The sequence below is a fragment of the Hirundo rustica genome, chromosome 1 (genome assembly GCF_015227805.2).
Source record: "Hirundo rustica isolate bHirRus1 chromosome 1, bHirRus1.pri.v3, whole genome shotgun sequence".
NCBI classification, from domain to species: Eukaryota; Metazoa; Chordata; class Aves; order Passeriformes; family Hirundinidae; genus Hirundo; species Hirundo rustica.
In genome coordinates, this window is record NC_053450.1 from 66,767,108 (window position 1) to 66,787,747 (window position 20,640).

Genomic DNA, 20,640 nt, shown 5'->3' on the forward strand with positions numbered 1-20,640 from the left:
CTCTACCTCTCAGTTGCTCTTCTTGGGCTAAAAGGATTCTGAAGACAATAGCTGCATTAGGATTTTTAGAAATAGATTCTCTGGTGTGGGATGAATTGCTTTGGCATGTCTCATTATGCATTCCCAGATTCTTCTTGGGGACTGCCTGCTTTCATTGTTTAATCTATTTTTTAAAATTATATATGAAATCAGACTAAAGTAAAACATATTTCCTTCTTGCCCACTGCTCTTATGCTAGCTTATCAAGCATAATTTGTTCATGTTTCTTAAATGTAAAGAGAAAAAAATATTTTACACCACTCTTTCACGTGTTAACTTCTATGGTGTATATCTTGAATAAAATAACGATGTCCTTAAGAATATAAATTTTAGTTCTCTGTAGTACCTCCCTGAACTAAAAGACATTATGATGTAGATGGGTTGATTACATAAAAGCAATTTTTTTCTCTCTTAGTGCTAAAAATACTCCTGAAGTCCATAACTACCAGGTAAGAGCATACCAGTTACAGAGGAAAATGTTGTCATTTTTTTATTTTGTGGTAAATATTTTTGCTCTTTATAATTTGTACAGCTGTTTTGCTCCGCTTTCCTTACTCTGGGGTGAGATTTTCTGATGTGTCAGAAATAAACAGCACTGCATTGAGGTTAAGGAGAAAGTGGAGGGACTCTCTTCTCTTTTTTCCCCGTGTTCTTGCATGCTCTGCAAGCTGAGTATGCTCCATTTGCCATCTTTTTTCCCTTTCCTTTCTGTGAAAGTTAAAGCCTTTGGGACTGTGAATGTGACGGGCCCCAGGAGACTGCTCTGTGAGCAAGCTTTTGTCTAGAGCAGCCTCTCACAGTGGATGATTGTGACAATTTCAAAGATGCAATTACCTCCCTCATCGCAACACTTACAGAGCTGCTGGTCAAATGCTCGTTGGGTTTTTTTTTTATGTACACTCCAGGGAAAACATTACCTGGTGTTCATCTGTGCTGCTGACAGTCAGTGGGTACTGAGGAAAAGCAAGCTTTTCATGCACTCTGTATGTGCCTGAGAACTTAGTCTTAACACTTTCTATTAAAACTCTCGCCAGTGATTTTCTTTCACTGTTTCTCTTCAAGATCTTGTGGATATGAGAGGGAAGTGCTGTCACCGAAGATAGGTGACCTTCTGAAGCCTGCTCTTATAACAGTAACCTTTCTTATTCTCCCACCTTTGATCAAAGTTGACACTTTTTTGATGTGCTTTCTAGGAGAAGCACTAGATATGCCAGGTTGTCTGTCAAACAGGAGAGCAATTTTCTTTGCCTTTTCCCATGAATGTGTCCTAATGAGCAGGCTCATCACCAAGAGGCTTCGTGTACGTGCTCAATGATGTGGGAGAAAGTCTGAAGCATTAGGGTTTCTAGGGGTCACCAGGAACGTATTCCTCAGGAAAATAAAAGTTAAAAGTTAATAGGGAGCTTTTATATGATTTCATTAACCAGGTTCAATGTTTCCATTTCCAGCCACAGTATCATCCTAATATACACCCTGCTCAGCCACACTGGCATCCACACACACCTGTGAATGTAAGGTAAGCAACCTTCCCTTTGGGGGAAAAAGATGATTACTTCTTTTTTTGTGTTACTCGGCATGAAGCTCTGGTGACCTTATTGGGCAGTTCTCTGCACATGAAAAGCAAACAGAAGTTAGAAGTATGGGCTGTAGAGACAGTATTAAATAACTTCTAAGTTTTACCTTGGAATAATTTTTTTTTTCTAGTTGATTTCTAATTCAAAATAGAATGTTAATGATTTCCTGTAGGGAATATGTTGGGTAGGGAGCTGCTTTGTTGCTTAATTGCAAATTGATCAGTATTTGTTTGCATTTAACTTCCTAAGACAGAGAAGAAGTTCATTTTAGTGTAAAGTTAAGTTATTAAAAATTATATTCTTGCAGTGGAGCATTGTTTTCGTCTTTTGCAGAAGTGTATATGAAAAAATCACAAGTACATGGAACAATTTATCAAGAACTTTACAGATAATGAGTAAAATTATAGCACTGAGTTTTTGAGAACTGTTTCACAAAAATACTCCTGCATGTGCTGTTGTGCTATCTTCTCGCATACTTTTTTGTTTGTAGCTAGTGATTAGAGACATTGAGTGGAAAGAAATTTTGGAAGAAATTCAGTTCAATTAAAACCTGCTAGGTAGAATGCATGATGAGGGCATTCACCTGCTGGTGGATATGTGTCTATATGTGTACACATGATAAAAACCAGACACTTTGTTTATCCTAATAAAAAGTAACCTTTTTAGGTGACTCATATTTTTGGACAAATAATTACTGTCTTCAGTGAAAAATACCAACACCCTAATCTTTGTTCCTCCTTATCTAGCATTTATATTCTTGCATCACAACAGGTAGATTTTGGTTTTAGTGTGGGCAGGCTCTAGGGATGAGGCTGAGCTTAAAATGAATGAAAAGACAATTTGGTGTGAGTTTGAGTCTGAGAATGCAGGAAAAAGGCAAGTACAGTATTAGAAATACTAGGTAGAGAAGCAGACAGGCATTGTCATCTCAAAATTCCTAGCGCACAGCAGTAAAGCAGATATTCAATTTATGTAAGAAGCAGGAGACTCCAAGTTGTGTAATGAACTTTGCCTGTATTTCAGGCTCAGGAGTCTTCGTGGTTTTAGGGTTTCTTTATCCACTTTATTATGAGCACTTTAAAATGTACAATTTCACGTTATGAAAGAGTGGTTGCCAAGAGAGCCTAATGATTTTATAAATCATTTGAGGTTTTGCTGAATTTTTTCTAAAGATTTCATCACTTATAATACCAGTCCCTGACATTTTAAAGCCAAATAGTTCACCCTGGGGCAGAGTGATACTGAAATAAGCACAATAATGTATTGTAGTGTGTGTAGACAACCTCCCCCTTCAGCCCCTCCACTGCCTGGGCAAAGACTAAGGTCAGTAAAAAATGAACAATGGCTTTTTTATAGCAGGTGTTGTAAGGCTAAAAAGAAAACCAACCCATATTTAAAAGCTTGGTCATAGAAGCTTAGTAGAAAAGGTGCTCAGAATTTTTGTCCCATTCAGGTAGAAGCATTTAAATGTGCGGGTAAAGTGGAAGTTTCAAGTTATTCTAACTTGGAGTCAAAGTGAAAGAATTGGACATTTAAGATCTTGGATAGCTTGATTTGAAAAAGCTTATTCCATTTGACTGCGAACTTGAGATCACAGCTACAGATACATAAAATTCTTTCTGCTGAGCATGAAAGTCTGGAATGGGCATGGGCTGAAATGAAACAAATAACCTGTGTAATAAATGTTACATATGGAGCTTTTGTTGAATAATTTGTGAAATAGTATGTGGAATTGTGTCTCAGTTTTAGTAAAATTCTTTCACTGAAATTGTTTGCAGATTCTTGCAGTGGAATTGTTTGCAGTTAGCTTAATATTTAACCTTCTGAAAAAACAATTCCAATTAACAGCTGTCATTATATAACTTTAGAGTATATATATTTAAAAAAACCGTAAAATCTAAACCTCGCCTGTGTTTCTGCTACTAAAAAAACTTACCAGAATCATAGAATATCTTGGGTTGGAAGAGACCTTAAAGATCATCTGTTTCCAACCCCCTGCCATGGCCAGGGACACCTTCCACTAGAGCAGGTGGCCCAAAGCCCCATCCAACCTGGCTTTGAACACTTCCAGGGATGGAGCATCCACAGCTTCTCTGTGCAACCTGTTTCAGTGCCTCACCACCCTCACAGAAAAGAATTTCTTCCGTATATATAATAATTGCAGCTTCAGTTTGGTAATAAGGTAATGTTAAATGTTGTGGTTTCCTACATAGTGTTCAAAATTGTTGTTTTATTTATTCCCCACTCCGCTGCAATGATTCAGGGAACACTAGGAATGGTTGAAGTTAGTGTCTCTAAGCAGCAATAATTAATGAGTAAATTAATAAGTAAAGAAAAAGATTTTTCCTGGTAGTACTTTTGCAAGTCCCAAAGAATTACCTGTACCAGCTGTAGACTGGGGGTGTTCTTAAGAAAATGCAACTCTGTAAATTACAGGCTACTTTAGTGTTAATTAACTGCACCCATACCAAAAGAATGGCAACAATTACAGAAAGCCATTTTCATTCATAATAGGATTGCCTTTCTTAACCCTTTGCACTTTAAGGATGTACTTTCATGAGCTCAGTGTTTTGCATGATACATTTTATTTTACTTGTTTGTTGCAGAAATTTAGTTTTCCTGTAGCCTCCTCCTCCTCCTTCCCCACCACGCCTTTGGAATTCCAGAGCGTTGATGCACAACGCTTGTCTATAACATTGCAGACAGAGAGGGTTTTTAATGATTGAGTTCTGATTAAAAGCCTTTTGAAATCAGCTAAAAGATTCCCAATTGCTTCAGCAGCTTCAGCATCAGACCTGTAGGTCTGTCCCCATTTCCTTCCCATGCAGTAGCTCCATGTGCATGCTTAGCACTTGTGGGATGAGCTCATGTTACTGTGTAGCACTCGTAAGTTGACTTCCATTCCTCACTAACCAATAACTGTGCAAATGGTACAGGCCACCCTATCATGATGACAGGCCCCATTGGAAACCCCCCACAAGTGGAGAGGACAGCAATTTACGGTATATCCAGGAACAGAACCAGAAGAATTTAGGAGGAGTCCAAAGCATGGTGTACCAAGATAAACTCATGACGACTCTCTGAAAAAGAGCCATCTTCATTTCACCTGCCATCTTAGACGTCATTGCATTCCATGGTCCATGTCTGTCTGCAGTATGTTCAAAGTGTATTGTGCATAAAGTGTGTGTCTTTGTGTGTACGTCCATCCTTGTTTAGTGTTCGTGGACATTCTTGGGAAAAGTGTTTTCCATATCTATGTTTAAAAAAACAAAAATCTTGAAAAAACCTTTTTTGAATTCTGATAAGAATTTTCAGTGCCCTGAGACCAGAAATATTGCTGGGGGTTTTCATTCTACCCTCATTTCAAATCTGTGACCCTCTGCCTGCTGTTGAAGATCAGACACTCGTGCCTTAGTTATTTTTATTACCTTGTTTCTTTTGAGTCAAATTAGCAGATGAAGTTTGAGAACCTTGTTTTTTAGTTGGCATGCAGATAGGAGATTGGATGGAGGAAAAAACAGAATTCATACTGGCAGTCAAATTGGCTTGTGGGTCACCAACAAAGGGAGCCTTACTGAGGCAGTCCTAGGTTTGGATGTCATTTGTTTCTAATTTTTGTGTTCTGCAGAAGAAAATAGAGGTGCTTACCTAACTTTGAAAACAAGTATAGGGAAAGAACACTAATAAATTCACAGAGTACATATATATATATATATATTTTTTTTTTTAACTTACTGATTATATTGATAGCATTCCCCAAAACCATACCTGCTGCTAAAAAGGCAAGAATGTTAAAAATTAATCCTTGCTAAAAGGGTGCTGCTGTCGTCTTATTTTTAAAGTGATTATGGAAGTGAATTTTATTATTACATGAAACTACCTACTGATAACTTTTCTCCGAGTGAGTTCAAAAATGCAACATATAATCAGCACATTAAAAAATGAGGACATTCCAATGGAATAGCTCTACTTTTTTAAAGTTAGACATTTGTGAAGTTGAATGTATATTTTATAGACCTAGGACTTTGAATTGGACTGGCTGGTATTTTGATCGCTTGCAGACCTTTTTGTTATCTTTAAACCAAAAATCACAGTGCCATCTTCACTCGTGCATTTGTTTTAGTTAGGCCTTACATCTGTGGTCTCTCTGAGGTTGTTGGAATGAATGAATCTTCATTTGGGATGTTTTCAAAATGAAGTAGTTTTAAACTTGATTTTGATAAATACACGTTTATAAATGGCTATAACAGATTTTTTCAGAGCAAATTTGATAGTTTATAACTTTTTGTGAAATACATTTGTTTACAAATGCTATCTTTTATTATTTGTTTTGATCTTTCCTGTATGTGCTAAGTACAAATAAAAAATGTCAATCTTGTTGATCTGGTTATGATGCATTATTTGGTTTTGAAAGCTTTTGGGGGAGGGTTGGTAGATAAGCTTCTACCTGATTTCCCCTGTAGTTACTAATGCTGTGGTGGATCAATGTTTCCAGTACAATCTGTAGAGAGGGGAAGACAGTGGAGTAATTGTGCACTGAGATGTGAAAAAGCCAGAGCAAGCCTAAGGTGTGTAATCACAGAGGCTGACTTCGGTTTCCCCAGACTAGTCTTCCTCTGTTTCAGCAGCATTTTATTTAAGAAAGGGAGAAAAAGAAACTTCGTTGGAGCCGCTGGAACAGACGTCTAGTTTAGCTGCTGCACAGAAAGCACTCCGGAGGAAGGTTTTTTGAATACTCACATTAAAGTGTGGGGCAATGATGCTTTATTATTTACACACCTACATTCATAATACAGTATCATTCTTGTCATATAACTTTGTCAGCTTCCATGTGGTTTATTGCCAGTGTTCCACCTCATCCTGTGTTGTTACGTGTGGTTTGGTTTGTTGCTGAAGGTGCACTGAACGAGGGATCCATTCCCTGACAAGACTGCAAGAAAAGACAGCACAAGGCTCAACTGGTCCTGTAAGTGTTAAAAAGCCTCAGGCACATTGGTGAAGAACCTGTGGGCCTTGTGTGTTCTGCAGTTTGTGTCTGTTGCCTCGAGGGAAGCACTTGTCATTCTGCTTCTCTGGAGAAGGAGCCCACACATTCTGCACTCCCTTTTCACTTGTTCAGCCCTCATCCTCCCTGCTGTCTGCAGAAATCTGAACCAGCCAAGTCACGGAGCGAGCAGCTAGGTAAGAAGAGATCTGTCTTCCCTTCCTCTAGACATAGCTGGCTTCCTGTAGCAAATGGGCTAGGATGCAGTTGGGAAGAGGAAGCATATCTGCCTGTTTCCTCTCTGACCCCAGTACTGCTCTCACCTGTGCAGCTTACACTACCTGAACAAAGATGGATATGGGTATCTGTCTGAACAGGGTAGTATAAGAGAGTTGCTTTTAATATTTAAAAGTACATTGGCCTTTTTCCCCCCTAAAATTAGCACAGTTGTAACTCACGACAGTTTGTTTTTAACAAGTCATAGAAGTCTTGAAATGTTAGGATTACATTTTTTTTTGTTTGAAGCAACACAAAACACTGCAGCTGAAACCAGATCATGTTTAGAGAGGGGAGAGAGAAGAAAAGTGGAAAATGTTTGGTCAAGTCTGTTGTTAAATGCAGCAGCAATTTTTATTTAAAATATTGGAAAAGCTCTGTCAAAGAAAATCAATCTACATCTTAAATTTGTGCTGCTACAGGAATCCTCTGGTAGTTTATAGGCACAAACTCAATACAGGAACTTGATGGCCCTGGTATGTGAGTGTTTATGTACTGAATGACTGAATTACTTTACCTAGGAGTTCCTCATGAAGAAATGCTGCAGTTTTTACCAAAGAGCATGTTACACAGTCTTTCTAAGACAATACGTTTTAAATGAGTTCTAAATATACAGAGGGAAGTTAGTTTTTTTAAAAAAAAACCTTGAAAATTGCTTAAAGGAGGTAATACCTTCTTAATCCAAATTAAGCGTGTTCTCAAGGGTACCCATTGTACTGCATGTGCAAACTTTCTCCACCCTGTTCTGAAGTATGTTTGTTGTCTGAAACCTTCTTTTTGCAAGTCCAGCATACACTTAGAAACTTCTGTAATCTGACTGCAGGTGATAAACACTATCCTTCCATCAACTTGGTGGGGGGATGGAGGGGAAGTCTGAGTATAGCTATAGGCATTGAAGAAATTACACGCATCTGAAGTCCAACAGGAATCGCTTCTTCCTTGTGCTAGAGAATTGATTGATACAACTTGGCTGAGAGTATCTTTTGATCATCTCCCTGCCCACCTTCCTCCTGTGCTTAAAAAAGCTGGAAATCAGGTCTTCCCTAGCAGGGCTCAGGCCTGGCTCTATGCTCTGTGTATTTGGATTTGCAGGGGGATTGATTACCTTTGCCTTGTTATAACTGTGATCCCATGTCCTCTCCCCTGGGAACTGCTGGGGGAATTGAAAAGCTGGTGACACTGTGACCACATCTGTAACACCAGCTGAAATGCATCACTTTTCAGCCCCAGCCAGGACCTGGCATGCAAACTATAATGACTAATATTGAATACTGAAATGTGATACCTGAAATACAATACTGAAAGTGTTGTCACTTTGAATATATTATTTTAGTGTGGGCTTTTTCTTCAAACTTTCATTTTCAGCTGTTTTTTCTCTAGTTGATGTGAGTCACAGGCAAAGTGAACAAAGGGATCAGGTTTTATAATTCATTTCTAAAGCTGACAGTCAGGGGTTTGCATACTTAAAGGAAAGAATTAAGTCTTGCTGGACCATGTTATCATTGAACTCATGCAAACTGACCAAGAGGAGGATGTTTTCTCACATTGTGGATGGCAACAAAGCACAGATTATGGCCTGGTGATGTAAAATGCGATTTTCTACTCCTCTGGATGAGTGCTGCAGATGTCTCTTCAGTCTGCAAGAGAAATAGTGTCAGAGTTTGCAAGTAATTTTGGAAATGGAACTTCAATTGCTGGTGAGGGATGAGCTAGGGAACATCAAAGGCAGCTGGGGAAAAATGAAACCGAGTAGATCACCTGCTTTTCAGGCATCAAAGTTGGAGAGATGGGGCTCTCTGAGAGAGAGGAGAGAGTTCAGCACTGCAATCATCTCTTTTCAGAGGAGGAATCTTTTCAATTTGTGTATCAAACAGGCAGGCTTCTACCTACGTCAAAGAAGAGAAGTTTTGATGCACATCCATCTAGCCTGACGCTCCAGACCCCTGCAATGACTGTTGGCAACGAGAGGTTTTCCTATTACTCTACAATAGAGAACCAAGGAAAACAGACTTGCAGAGGGGGAATGCTGTCATTGCAGCATTGCTAATGTCAGCTAAAGAGACTGCTGGTGCCAGAGCTGCTACAGACCAGCATTAATGGACATAAATTAGGAAATGTATTTTTTTAAATTTACCTCAGACTCTGTGTGTTGTGCTTTGAAAGAGCACTGATCCACCAGGACCCTGGCTTCTGTTAAGACAGGAATTTCATGTGCTAGCCATGAAACCATGAGAGCCAGCTTGATCTAACACTCTGCACCCCAACCAGACTTTTGCTACATTGTGAGGATGGAGATTTTGAACTATTTCAGAATAAATTGGGTTTTTTCCCTACATTACAATCAAACTGCACGTGCTTGGAAAAATCACAGTATTCTTATGCTGCTCCCAAGTTTTAGTGTCGAAGAACCTGCAGGAAAATCAGTCTTCCTTCCTCAGCAGGCACGTAGAAGGATTCAACTTTTGGAAAAAAACAACCCTAGTCAAATCAGATCAGAAAAAACATGTGGACAGGTGGGCCACACTTTTCTGTCTACCTCCTGCCGTACACGGCAAAGTAGTGTGTGGTGATCATGAAGGCGTCGTTCAGCTTTCCTTGTTTTCTACCTACTCTTGTACCTTGAAGTGACTGGCCAAAGAGTTTCCCTTCCTCAGTGTATGCTCTGTTGCCCTTGTTGCTGCATCACCAAAAGAAACCACAACAGACAAACAAACAAAAAAAACCCCAAAAAACCAAAAAAAACTCCCAACAGCTAATTCAGTTGGAATTCTTCCATTGATATGAATCATTTCCAGTAATAAAGCTGCAGAGTAAATGCTGTTCTCAAGCACTTACTAATGACTGTTTCATGACTGTACTTTAAAGCAAAACAACTTATTTCACAGAGCTGATTTCATGAGTGTTAATTTGAATTTAATTGTAAAGTTTACGTGTCAGGCCTCCCTGTGCGCTGTCCCCTGCAGATATGAGTATCTTGCTACAGAATTCCAAGCCTATCTGTAATAACTTGCATATTGCTTTAAATTTATGCATGTAATATACTTTCAGTTTTGAACAGAAAGAAGAAATTTTTAAAAAACAAAAGCAACCCTTTATCTTCCATCTAGCTTTCCTAAAGATGATTTTTCCCCCTTCAGTTAGAATCTTAGCAGACCTTGCACACAGATTGGTGAAGATAAGAAGCCTAACCCAATGTTACTTTACTGGTTTGTGGGTTTTTTGCACAACAGCTTTCTAGTGACTGTGGGATACGCCTTTGGGTTTGCTGGTGCCTTATCTTCTATGATCTGTTGCCTGTATCTCTTCAGAAGAAATCTAGTTTGTCACTAGCAGTAGAAGCGTTCATGATGACTGCTTTAATCATCACACCCTCTCAGAACCGAGGAATCTGCCGATTTAAAACAAGGATAAATGTTGAGCTGTGGCTATGGGAACCAGTGGAAGTGCCCCTAGGGTACTGTTTTCAAATTGTCACCATAATTATATTTCCACTATGAATGTACTATCTTTGTAATGTGCTTGGGCTCTTTTTCTTTTCCATTTTTGTCTTTCTTTTCCTCTTCCCTTTCCTCTTCCTTTTCCTTTCATAGCACTAATAGTATGACCTTTATCTCTAAAACTATCAAACAGCAAAATCTGCAGTTCATTGTACAAAAGATGATGTTTTGGATTACACAAGAATGGATGTTTCATACAGGAACAGTTTGGAAAACCTCTAGCTCCTGGCTTACCAATGTCTTATGTTGATGGATTATAAAAACTACTTTTTTTTTTTTTTTTTTTTTTTTTTTTTTTTTTTTTTTTTTTTTTAACTGAGGCAGTGAAAAACATCTACTACTTTCCAAGCCACAATGAAAATGAAAAAATTAGCCACACCTAATTAGAAGAAGGAAGTACTGAACTAATGCAATTAAACTCCGGATAAGAAGCTAATTATTTATAAGTTACTTTTTCCTCGCTAAACCCATAACGCTCTCTGCTGGAGTTATAATCACAGTAGCTTACCTGCCATTACCAATTTCTGCAATTTTGTCTTCCTTAGAGAAGTAGAAATACAAATCATTAATGAACCTCTAGTGCTCTCTGAATTGTGTAATTGCATAGTAATGATCTCAGTACCTAAACAGATGACAGAGTGGCTGGTTTTTTTCATCTCCAGGGGCCAAGGCCCTGAATATTAAGGCCTTGCTGGCAAGCAGCAGAGGCAGCATCACGGTGCCTCCGAGAACAGTCTTTCTCATCAGTAGGAATATAGGAGTCAAACAGGAAGGAAGAGCTCAGGAAAAAAAATGGGTCAGGCAAACAAAAAGCTCAAGTAGAGAGTTTGAGAGAAGCAGAGTTTTACAGTGTTATGTGCAAAAGAAAGTAACTAGAAAATGAAAAGCAGTGGATTCTGCTGGAAACTCTGAAAATGGAGAAGAGGAATGAAAGCAGCAAGGGACCTTTGTGATTTCAGCATCTGTGTCTTCAGTACCTGGGGCTCTCTGAATCAGTTGAAAGGCTGATTTGAAGCAAAGTTTAAGGAACTTGAATGTAAAATTGGATGCTGCTTCTATATCAAAATTTTGAGCCCAGGAGGCCTTTGTTTGTTATTACTCATTTTCAGTTTCAGTGGTTGCATTTAGTGTGTGTGTGTCTCATTCTCAATTTCTGACTTAAAAAAAAAACCAACCTAAAAAAACCAAACAAACAAACAAAACCCCAAAAAACAAAGACAACAACAACAAACTGTCAAAATGGCTTTAAAGGTAAAATGAACAGTTTCCTGCTATAAGTTAGACAAGTTGTCCAAGTATTGAAGTGAGAACCTGCCCAGAGAGAGGGCAGAGGTTGCAAGTATAATTAAGAGAGGCCTTGCTATGCTGAGTAATTGATTTTGTACTACTTTTACTTGTTAATACTGTCTTTTTAAAAGGGCAAAAATCTATAACCTATAAAGAAGTCATTTGTATGGTAATGGAGTCAGTCGTGTTCACTCTGGACTTTAAATTTATGCCAAATTACTGAAAATTCACAAGACAGCATATTTTTTTGTAAAGCTTTAGCAGAATTCAGAATTAGTATAATTTAGAAGCATGAAAACTACACAGTTTGCTTAATTACTTTTAAAACAAGGTTTTGTGGGGGTTGTTTGTTTGTTTGTTTGTTTTTTGTTTGTTTGTTTTGGGGTTTTTTTGTGGGGGGGGGGTGTTTTTTTCTTTGTGTGTGAGTGAGGGGTTTTGTTTGTTTTCCCAAGGAATTTCAGCTTAATAAGGATGGAGACAAAGAGGAGATTTTGTAAGATGGGAGGATATTGTTAAGGGAAGCCAAATCCAGTGGATTGACTTCAAGGCTAAAGGGATTACACTCTTCTAATCTGCTAGATGCAAGGCTGCTGTAGTTCCTGGCTTCACAGCCCAGGATGAGATGATTCCAGAGATGTAAATGCTCACTGAGCACCCACTCAGCCAGCCTTGGCAAGAAGAGGAGGTGAAGGGCAGCACCTTGAGCAGCAGCTGCATACACCAACAGCAGCTCACAAATGTGAGGCAGCACAGAGAGCTCCACCCTCGATGCATACACCTCCACAGAAAATAGGACAACTGTTGAGAAGATGACCTGGACTGTGGTGATCGGAGCTTGACCAGCCAAGCTGACTGACCAGCAGCTTGCTTACATGGGGCTGGTCACTTTTCTCACCTTTCTGACATGCATCCTGAATGAAATTCATCCTGCACATGAATTCACCTCTTTCTTTTATCTCCTCGCGGTTACCCCTGCTTTTTCCTTGCATTGCTCCTTGTTTTGCTAAATCCATACTCAAGTATCCCAAAGCTACTACAGTACTTTGGGCTTACACAGAGTTACTGATTTTCCTAGACAGTTTCCAGTTTTCTAAGAAACTAGAGTTTCCTAGACAGTGCTGGCCTTGCAAGGTTGTTCTCACCCAAGGGACTCTGATACTCCCCCTTCAGAGCTCTGTGATGTTTGGCCACTGCTCATGTGTCCCTACCATAAGTACCTGTGAATTCCAGCAATTCTTCTGGGCATGCGCTATAGCAATTTTTAGGTGCTTCTGCCTTCACCTTTTGTGTCCAGCAACTTCTGTCGCATCCTGTGATTTCTCGTGTTCTCCTCTCCTAGCTAAGCCTCAGGCCTGTGCCTGCTTCTCTCTGCATCCTTTGGCAGAAATGTGATACTGAGCGCAGCAGAGATGAGACAGGGATGTGCTTAGCTCACAGCACCTGACTTATTTAGTAGTGGGAAAAGCTGCACCATGGTTAGCAACCTGCGATCAGCTGCAGGCTACCTCAGAGGCCACAGTTCCTTGCTTGGCTTTGCTCCTGTTTTAACTTCAGCAAACCTCAGTTTGCTTAGTTTTAACCTCTGCTAGCTTGCTTGGATTAGACACATCAAGTTGTTTTATTTCTTAAGGACAAGAATACATTGCCTCTCTCTGAAAGGGGAAGGCAGCAGATTTGAGGAAGGATCTTATTGGTCTTAGAAAATTTTATGTCTGCTTTTCAGTGTTTTCTCACCCACAAGGTCATCTGGGACAATGAATTTTTTTTGACAGGTGATTAAATATCATTAGCTGTTGTTAGTGTTAATTAAAAGCATTTGTAAATGAATAAAAGCAAGCTTAGTTCCCCAGTGGGCATATTTTGCATGACAGTTTTGCAAGACAGTATTTTTTTAATGATCTTTATGCAGATAAGGTGAAATCTATGAGGACAATGTCTTTATCGAGTCCAGATTTGTTCCTTGGTATTTTATTAGAACATACTTTGCTGCAGGCTTTATTCTTCTTGTGGAGAATTGCAGATTTATCTTGCTTCAAAACTTAGTTCAGCATCTTGTATCCTACAGCAGGCTTCCATCACCATTTATTAATATATATTTCCCTATTACAATTTTCTCTTTAATTTGAAGGTTGTCAGGGAGAAGGCTGCTGGCTGCCTGCTCTGCTTTCTAAAGTGTCCCTAGGAGTTGATGGGGACTGTGGATCATCCCTGGCATCAGGGAAAGAAAGTAACACAATTTTCCATGCCTTCCCTGAAGGAAGCAAATGGGCCAGGTGTGATGTCCTGGTGTCAGAGCAGAGCATGGAAGTGTAACTGCACTGCTAGCTTTAGTTACAATTCACACAGCTCAAGAAGCCAGTTCCGGCTAGCAAAGAGATCTTTGTTACATGCTGCAGGGGGGAAAAAAAAAAAAAAAAAAAAAAAAAAAAAAAAAAAAAAAAAAAAAAAAAAAAAAAGCATAGGTTTGGTTTTAGTGATCCCAGTTTTCCTTTACTTAGGAATACTCATTGTTTTTATATGTCCCAGTCCTTGGCTGCAAAATGAAAGTTTACCCTCTTGTTATTGCAGTCATCCTGCTGTGGTCTGTGTTCCCTTCTCGTGCGATGCTGGGTCAAGTCTTTTGCTTCAGTCCAATAGCCCTGGTCATTAAGTGATACTCACATGTACTGCCTTCTTCCTATCCCCTCACTTCTTCTTCTTTCCTCTCCATAGGTACATTCTCAGAGAACGCAAAATTCCTTCTCTCTCTGTGCCATTTGCCATGCTTTAGCAAAGCAAGTGATATGTGAGATTCAAAATATGATTAAAAGAAGTTTAGATAAAAGTTCATTTTGGTTTATTTGTTTTTGTTTTGGTTTTTTTTAACTGCTTTTGAAGCATTGGCTGGGAATTAACCCAGAGTCTACCCTCCTTCCTCCCAGTAAAGGGAGTTACTAAACCCAAAAATGAACATTTGGCTTAGCATAGCTGTTAAGTCTCCTCCCCCGGGCTGCCACACTGAAGTTTCAAACTCAATGGCTGCTTTCATTGCATGCACATTAATACACATATATATTAACAGGCACTGCAACACTTCCCCTGGCTGCCATTTGGGAGCGCATCTAAAGCCCATTTCAATGCTGGAGAAAGTATTGTAATGATACAGCAATGGGTGATACATCTTCCAGCACATTCAGTACAATGCCAGCAGTGTGAATTTTTGCCACCAAAACCTGTGCAAATCAACACCAGGCTTGCTCCGAGCTAAAGATGGGGGAGGATTGAGAGCAGTTCTGAAGATGTTTGTGGAAAGTTTGAGGTTTTTTAAATACTAGAAAATTGCAGTGGTTTGGTGCAGGAGGAATGTTCAAAGCAAATAGAGGTTGGTGTGGTAATTGTCGAAGGTTACTTATCACAATCAGACCTAGAAGCCTGAGATATTTTTAAACCATTGTTCAGCTATAGTAGGGAAGGTCTAAACTCATAGAGTCATCCACAAGGCATGATAGTTTGAGCCTGCTTTCTGCTATTGCCCCTCCAGCCTCTCCATGGAGAGGAGAGAAGAAAGCCCCACCATTTGCTCTCCAAGTGTAACTTCAGACAGGTGGAAGATCCCTAGAGGAAGAGTGGGGAAAGAGGGACATGGGCAGGTTGCAGGAGCAAGCCTGCTCTGGGGCACAGGTGGAAGATGCCTCTGCAGTGCTACACAGTTAAGTTCTACAGCAGGCTGAGGATGGCAGCTGGGAGGATGGCAAGGAAAGGCAATTAGAAAAAAAAAAACAAAAAACCTTGTCACTCACGGATTACATCAAAATAGGAGTACTTGCATACTGGGCCTGTGATGGATGAGAGAAAAGTCCTGATCAGGTATTCATCTTAACACATCAGAAAGCTTAGGACACAGCTCAGGAGAAATGTTTATGCTGTTAGGTAGGAGTAATGTGTCACAGCTGAGGTTGTGGGGCTGGAAACCTGGCCAGTTTAGGAAAGGATCTGATGTTCTTGAGGATCACAAGTTAAACATGAATCAAATCCCAGGCTATATAGAAAAATGTCATGTTCCAGGGTATAAACATGAGTAGATCCTGCAGGACATAGGAAGCATCCCTTCTTCTTTGAAACATGTTCGCAAGGCCTCACCTAGAATGGGCATCCAGTTCTTAGCACCACACGTTGGAAGCAGAGCAGGGGGCAGCTGAGTGGACAGGGATGGCAAGATGTCTCAGAGCTGTAGGGAATGTGCGACCTGTGAGGGGCAGCTGAGGAATTCAGAGCTCTTCAGATCCTGAGGGGAGATGTAGGGCCATTTTCAAAAACACAGGCTTCTGTAGCAAGAAATAACTTTCTTACCATGTCTGTGATGGATGGGAGATAAAATAGTGACTTAAATTGCAGTAAAGGAGACAGGATAAACAAAAAATAAGTATAGACATGCTGAGACACTGAAATTGATTGCACAGGAGGGTCATGGAGCCTCTGCTAGTGAAGGTGTTGGAGGTTCAGTTCAGGTAACACAGACTCACATACTTTGGTTTTGAAGGCTTTCAAAAACTTTTCTTCTCTCCATTTTCCTATGTCCTCTTAACACTGTTGTGTGTGTGAATTGTGCACTAGAGACTTAGTTTGGTAAAGTAGTAGGTGACTGGGGCACATGAAATCTAAGAATGTCAACTGGAAATAGCTTTCTGGGTAAAGCGTGAGGAGCGTAAAACTGAGAGGACTAGTTATGTAAATGAAAACTGTAAAATAGAAAAGGAAATTACTAGATACGTGTTATTTGCCTTGTTCCTCAATGTGCTGCCTTTTTGGTCAGAAGGAAGTAACTGATGTGAATTTGAACCTAAGGCAGTACTAACCTTCTTGTGAACACTGAGCGGCTTTTTTTGAAGGTTCAGCCCCCAGAAACTGAATCCTCAGGAGTGCTTTCTCCTGAGTGAGGGACAAAGAAGAAAGAAATATTTTTGCACACTTGCCTGTAGGGCCCTGCCTCATTTTCCTTGAAGGACAGGAGCCGTCTGTATAAGAAACAGCTGGAGCTTGTTGAGAAAGCCACACAGGAAAATAACAGCAGAGAAAGAGGAAACCTGCAGGACAGCCAGTTGATGTTTAAAAAGTAAATCAAAGGTGTGACATGGGCATACTAAAATGACCAGAAGGCAGGTGCAAGAGAAAGGATGAAAAATACTGCCTGTCCACGTAATGCGCATAGTCTGACAGCATTATTTGATGTCTGGGGAGCAAGTGTGAATTCCTGGAGGTCAGGAATATGAATACTTTAGAATATGGTCAAAAAGTTGGTTCACTAAAGTGGTGATTTATTTACAGCAATGGATTGGGAAGGATGCATGAACATGTTTTCTATTCAGGTAAGCCAGTTAGAAGCAAGCAGTAGATAGAAAAGTTAGTGACAAAACGATGCATTGAGTGGAAAAGTGTCAAGTTTCTATATTTAAGACAGTGAAAGAACAGAAAAGTGAAAAATGTGTTGTGAGATAATAATAATGATGTCACCTTGTAGAAGCTACAGTAAGATACCTAGTATGACCCTAAAATATATATGAGAGAGTACACAGAAAAGGGATTTTGATTACTTAGGATATTTTTGTTCGGGTACTGTCAGGTTTTCTAGTTTGCAGGCTCTGGGGCTGCTGCAAGGCCTGTTGTTTCTGATTGTTCAGTAACTCCTTGATAGCAAGGGCATCTGTGCAAATGTCCAACTTCATACGCACTGAACGTGCAGGAGTTGACTGACCCTGAGATGAGTTTGCCTCGACATCTCTCAGTTGCTCTCAGCCCTGGAAGAGTGCAGATGACCACACGCTCTTGCATGGGTCGGCAGTTTGAACATAGGATTTCACATCGGAGCGCACTGCCCGGGTAGTGAAACCCTGTCTGGAGCTTTGTGACCTGAGTCCTCAAGGATTTCAGTGCGTAGCTGAACATCAGCTTGGCTGGGATAGCTTTTAACTTCTTTGACGTAATGGTCTCCCTGCATTTTACATTTTACATGTTACTCTCCTCTTTGGACAGACAAGAAATATATATGGAGAATTTGGGGCACATTTTCCCTCATGCCAGAGGTCAATTCAGTTGGCTCGTCCAGTTGCTTGTCTCCTTCTCATTTTAGCATGGTAGATACCTTGGGCCCGTAGCAGTACGAGGAGTCAGTGTAAGGATTTGGTGTGATTCATTTTTAAAAGACCAATTGAAAATCTGCAAAACCAGCCTTCCAGTGGATGAAATGAAACTCCCAACACATAGGGGTTTGGGTCTTGAAGAAAATTGAATCAGATGGAAAAAAAAAAGATGTGCTGAGGCTCCACTCCCACACTTATTTCCCAGCAGGGTTTTAACCATGTGAGCAAAACCACCTATCCTCTCAGTCAAAAAATGTCACACCAATCCAAGGCCCTTGAAAGAGAGCTGCTACAATTAGTGTGCAATCTCATTAGCCTGTACCATTTTCCCCCTCTAGACACTTGCTTGATTTGATTATAGCAGTAAAGATATAGTGTGGTTTGAAAAGACAGACCAGACCTGGCTTATCTGAGCTCACAAAAGCTGTCCCCTGTGGATCAGACACCTATTTGTATGGTTTCCTTAAGGCAAAAAAGGCATCAGATGGGCCTTTATTGGCAGTGGTTGCTTCATGCCGGGAACCTGCCAAGATTAATATATACAGCATTCCCCTCCCCTCCTTCTGCTTTCAAAATGTAACCACCAGAATAAAGGTATGATTCAGTTAGAACGCAGTCAGAAACCTCATGTTGTCTGAAGTTGTTACCAAGAAGACAGTAGTTATTAATGATGTACCAAGCTGCATGTTTCAGTATAACTTTGGAAAGGATACAGATGTGTTTATTTGCAGATGACTGGTTAATTTTGCTTTGAATCATTAAGTAATCTGCAGAGAACATATGTAGCAAGTATCTTAGGTATAATTTATTCATTGTTCCTTTAATTATTCGGTTTGCCTTCATTTCATGTTGTCTGGTTTTGGGGCTGCTGTTATTAATAAAAGCAAACTGAAAACCCATGCAGCTGAATATATAATTTCTTTAGTGTATTTCAAATAGTCAGGGGATTCATCTTTTGTTGAAATGAATTGACTGCAACTACTGTCTAATGCGTTACTATAGAATAAGTTAAAACCTTACAAAAATTTTAAGCACTCCTCTGAGGAGCACACATTCAAGTCATTTGCAATATCTATGTAGAATTATCTCAATCTTCTTTGGTTGCTGGAATGGAGAGAAAATATCACTTCTAGAAATTCATCATAATTTCAAACAATAACCGAAACAGCATCAGTTAAAGCTAATGAAGAAAAGCAGCAGTGTAATTTGTCACCTCTCAGAGATGATGAGTTAAAATGTCAATGTGTCCCAATTTGCTAGCTATTGTAGACTGATGATAATTGATCTCCTAACTAAACGCCCCCACCAAAAACCCAAACTAGTTATACCAGCACAGGTACAATGCCTTTCTGACCAAGTGCTATTTTATATGTTGTTACCTGTAAAATGTTTCATTTATCAATTTTTTTTCCTAAGTCTTTTTTTTTTATATAGCTATTTTGCACCATAAATTTAGAGACCTGAACATTCTCAGGAATGTAGTGTTACTCTGAGACTGTTCCTTGGTCTGCTTATTGGACAATTTCACTTTAAAGGAGTCATTGTTTTCTGCTTGATGACTTTCCTATCCCAGGAAAGATTCTAGCAGATTGTATAGTGTGCAAAATCAAAAATACTTCTGATCTTAAAGTCATACCAATAAGCAGAGGCATCCTTTTTCCTCATCAGATAAATCTTGCGGAGATAGAAAAATGGTAAAAGATTTGGGATATACCTCATTAAAATTTTTATTTACAAAAAACCCGTGCATTTTTTCCCAAGAAAGTTTTCACTCTGTCTCTCTAAAAGTACAATTGGTGCTACTGTTTGCTGCTCTAATTTGAACTGAATTTATTTTGTAGCTATCCGTTGAACAACAGCGATCTGCATCCGTTCAACATTGAGGAGAATGGTGGAACTCCATACACCACAAAAATGGCTGCAAGGCACCACCACCACCATCGGCATCACCACCACCACGCCAATTACGGTGCCCTTGCTCCCGAAAGCAAGGACATTGTTTCTGCAGTTCCAAACCCAACCAGTAAGTCCACTGCAGTGGTTGTTATTTCAGTGACTGTGCTGTTTTCAGGTGAGGCAAAGGAAAGGAAAGGAAAACAATGTGCATTTTGGTTTTCCTCCTTGAAGAATGTGCTTCCTGCTATTATGTGGTAGCTTTGTAACATGTGCAAATGAGACAAGATTTGCAATTTACTTGGTTTGCTACGGGTTGTGGGATTTGGTGTTAGGTGGGTGTTCCATAGCTGAACAAAGACCCCATTATTCACAGATACTGACTCTAACTACTTGGCACAACCTTCTTTTTTGTTGTTACTATTTGTTTGTATAGTTTCACAAACCTGCCCTCATCTGCTATTGTCTTTTGCTATCCTGTCCAGCTGGCCCTCAGCCATCATTTTTTGGATCTTGTTTTCATGTCTGGGCACAGGCAGCAGAAATTTTGGAGCACTGGACATAGAGCATCTTGCTCCTAATTTGGGTAATTGGAACAATTGAAAGCTTTAGCTACCAACACTGGAATATTCTTGCTTCCTTAGTGGAGAAATTCTTGGCCTGTGGAAAGCAATGAGGAGAAAAGCCTATCCATTCCTGATGCAGTCTTGGGGAGTTTGGGTGGAAGTCTCTGCTGCTGAACGTGTGCAAGCAATTTAAGGGTACGGCCAAATCTTTGTAGATTTAAACAAGAACTAGAAGAGAAACATCCCTGTCATTGAGCAGTCCTAATTCCTGCTCTCCAGATTTACAATCACTGCTCTCTGCAGTGTGTCAGATGCTGAAGATGTGTGTAAGAATGTCAGGTGATGGGCAAAACAAGACATGGTCTATTATATTCCTTGCCTCTAGGAAGTTCTTCCCTTGTGCAGTTT

At 39.8% G+C, this 20,640-nt stretch overlaps 1 protein-coding gene across 4 annotated transcripts in view; it reads left to right on the plus strand.

Moving 5' to 3' along the window:
* EPB41L4B (erythrocyte membrane protein band 4.1 like 4B) overlaps positions 1–20,640 on the plus strand; it is a 170,248-nt gene that overhangs the window by 77,664 nt on the left and 71,944 nt on the right. For 2 of the 4 annotated variants that reach the window (XM_040078806.2, XM_040078816.2), the window contains exons 14-17: positions 455–488; positions 1,488–1,555; positions 3,685–3,795; positions 19,615–19,796. In XM_040078806.2, the coding sequence (XP_039934740.1) occupies positions 455–488; positions 1,488–1,555; positions 3,685–3,795; positions 19,615–19,796 (395 nt within the window). Of the gene's footprint in view, positions 1–454; positions 489–1,487; positions 1,556–3,684; positions 3,796–4,549; positions 5,868–19,614; positions 19,797–20,640 lie in introns of those variants that run through there. The other 2 variants (XM_040078825.2, XM_040078834.2) reach the window with 2 other exon arrangements.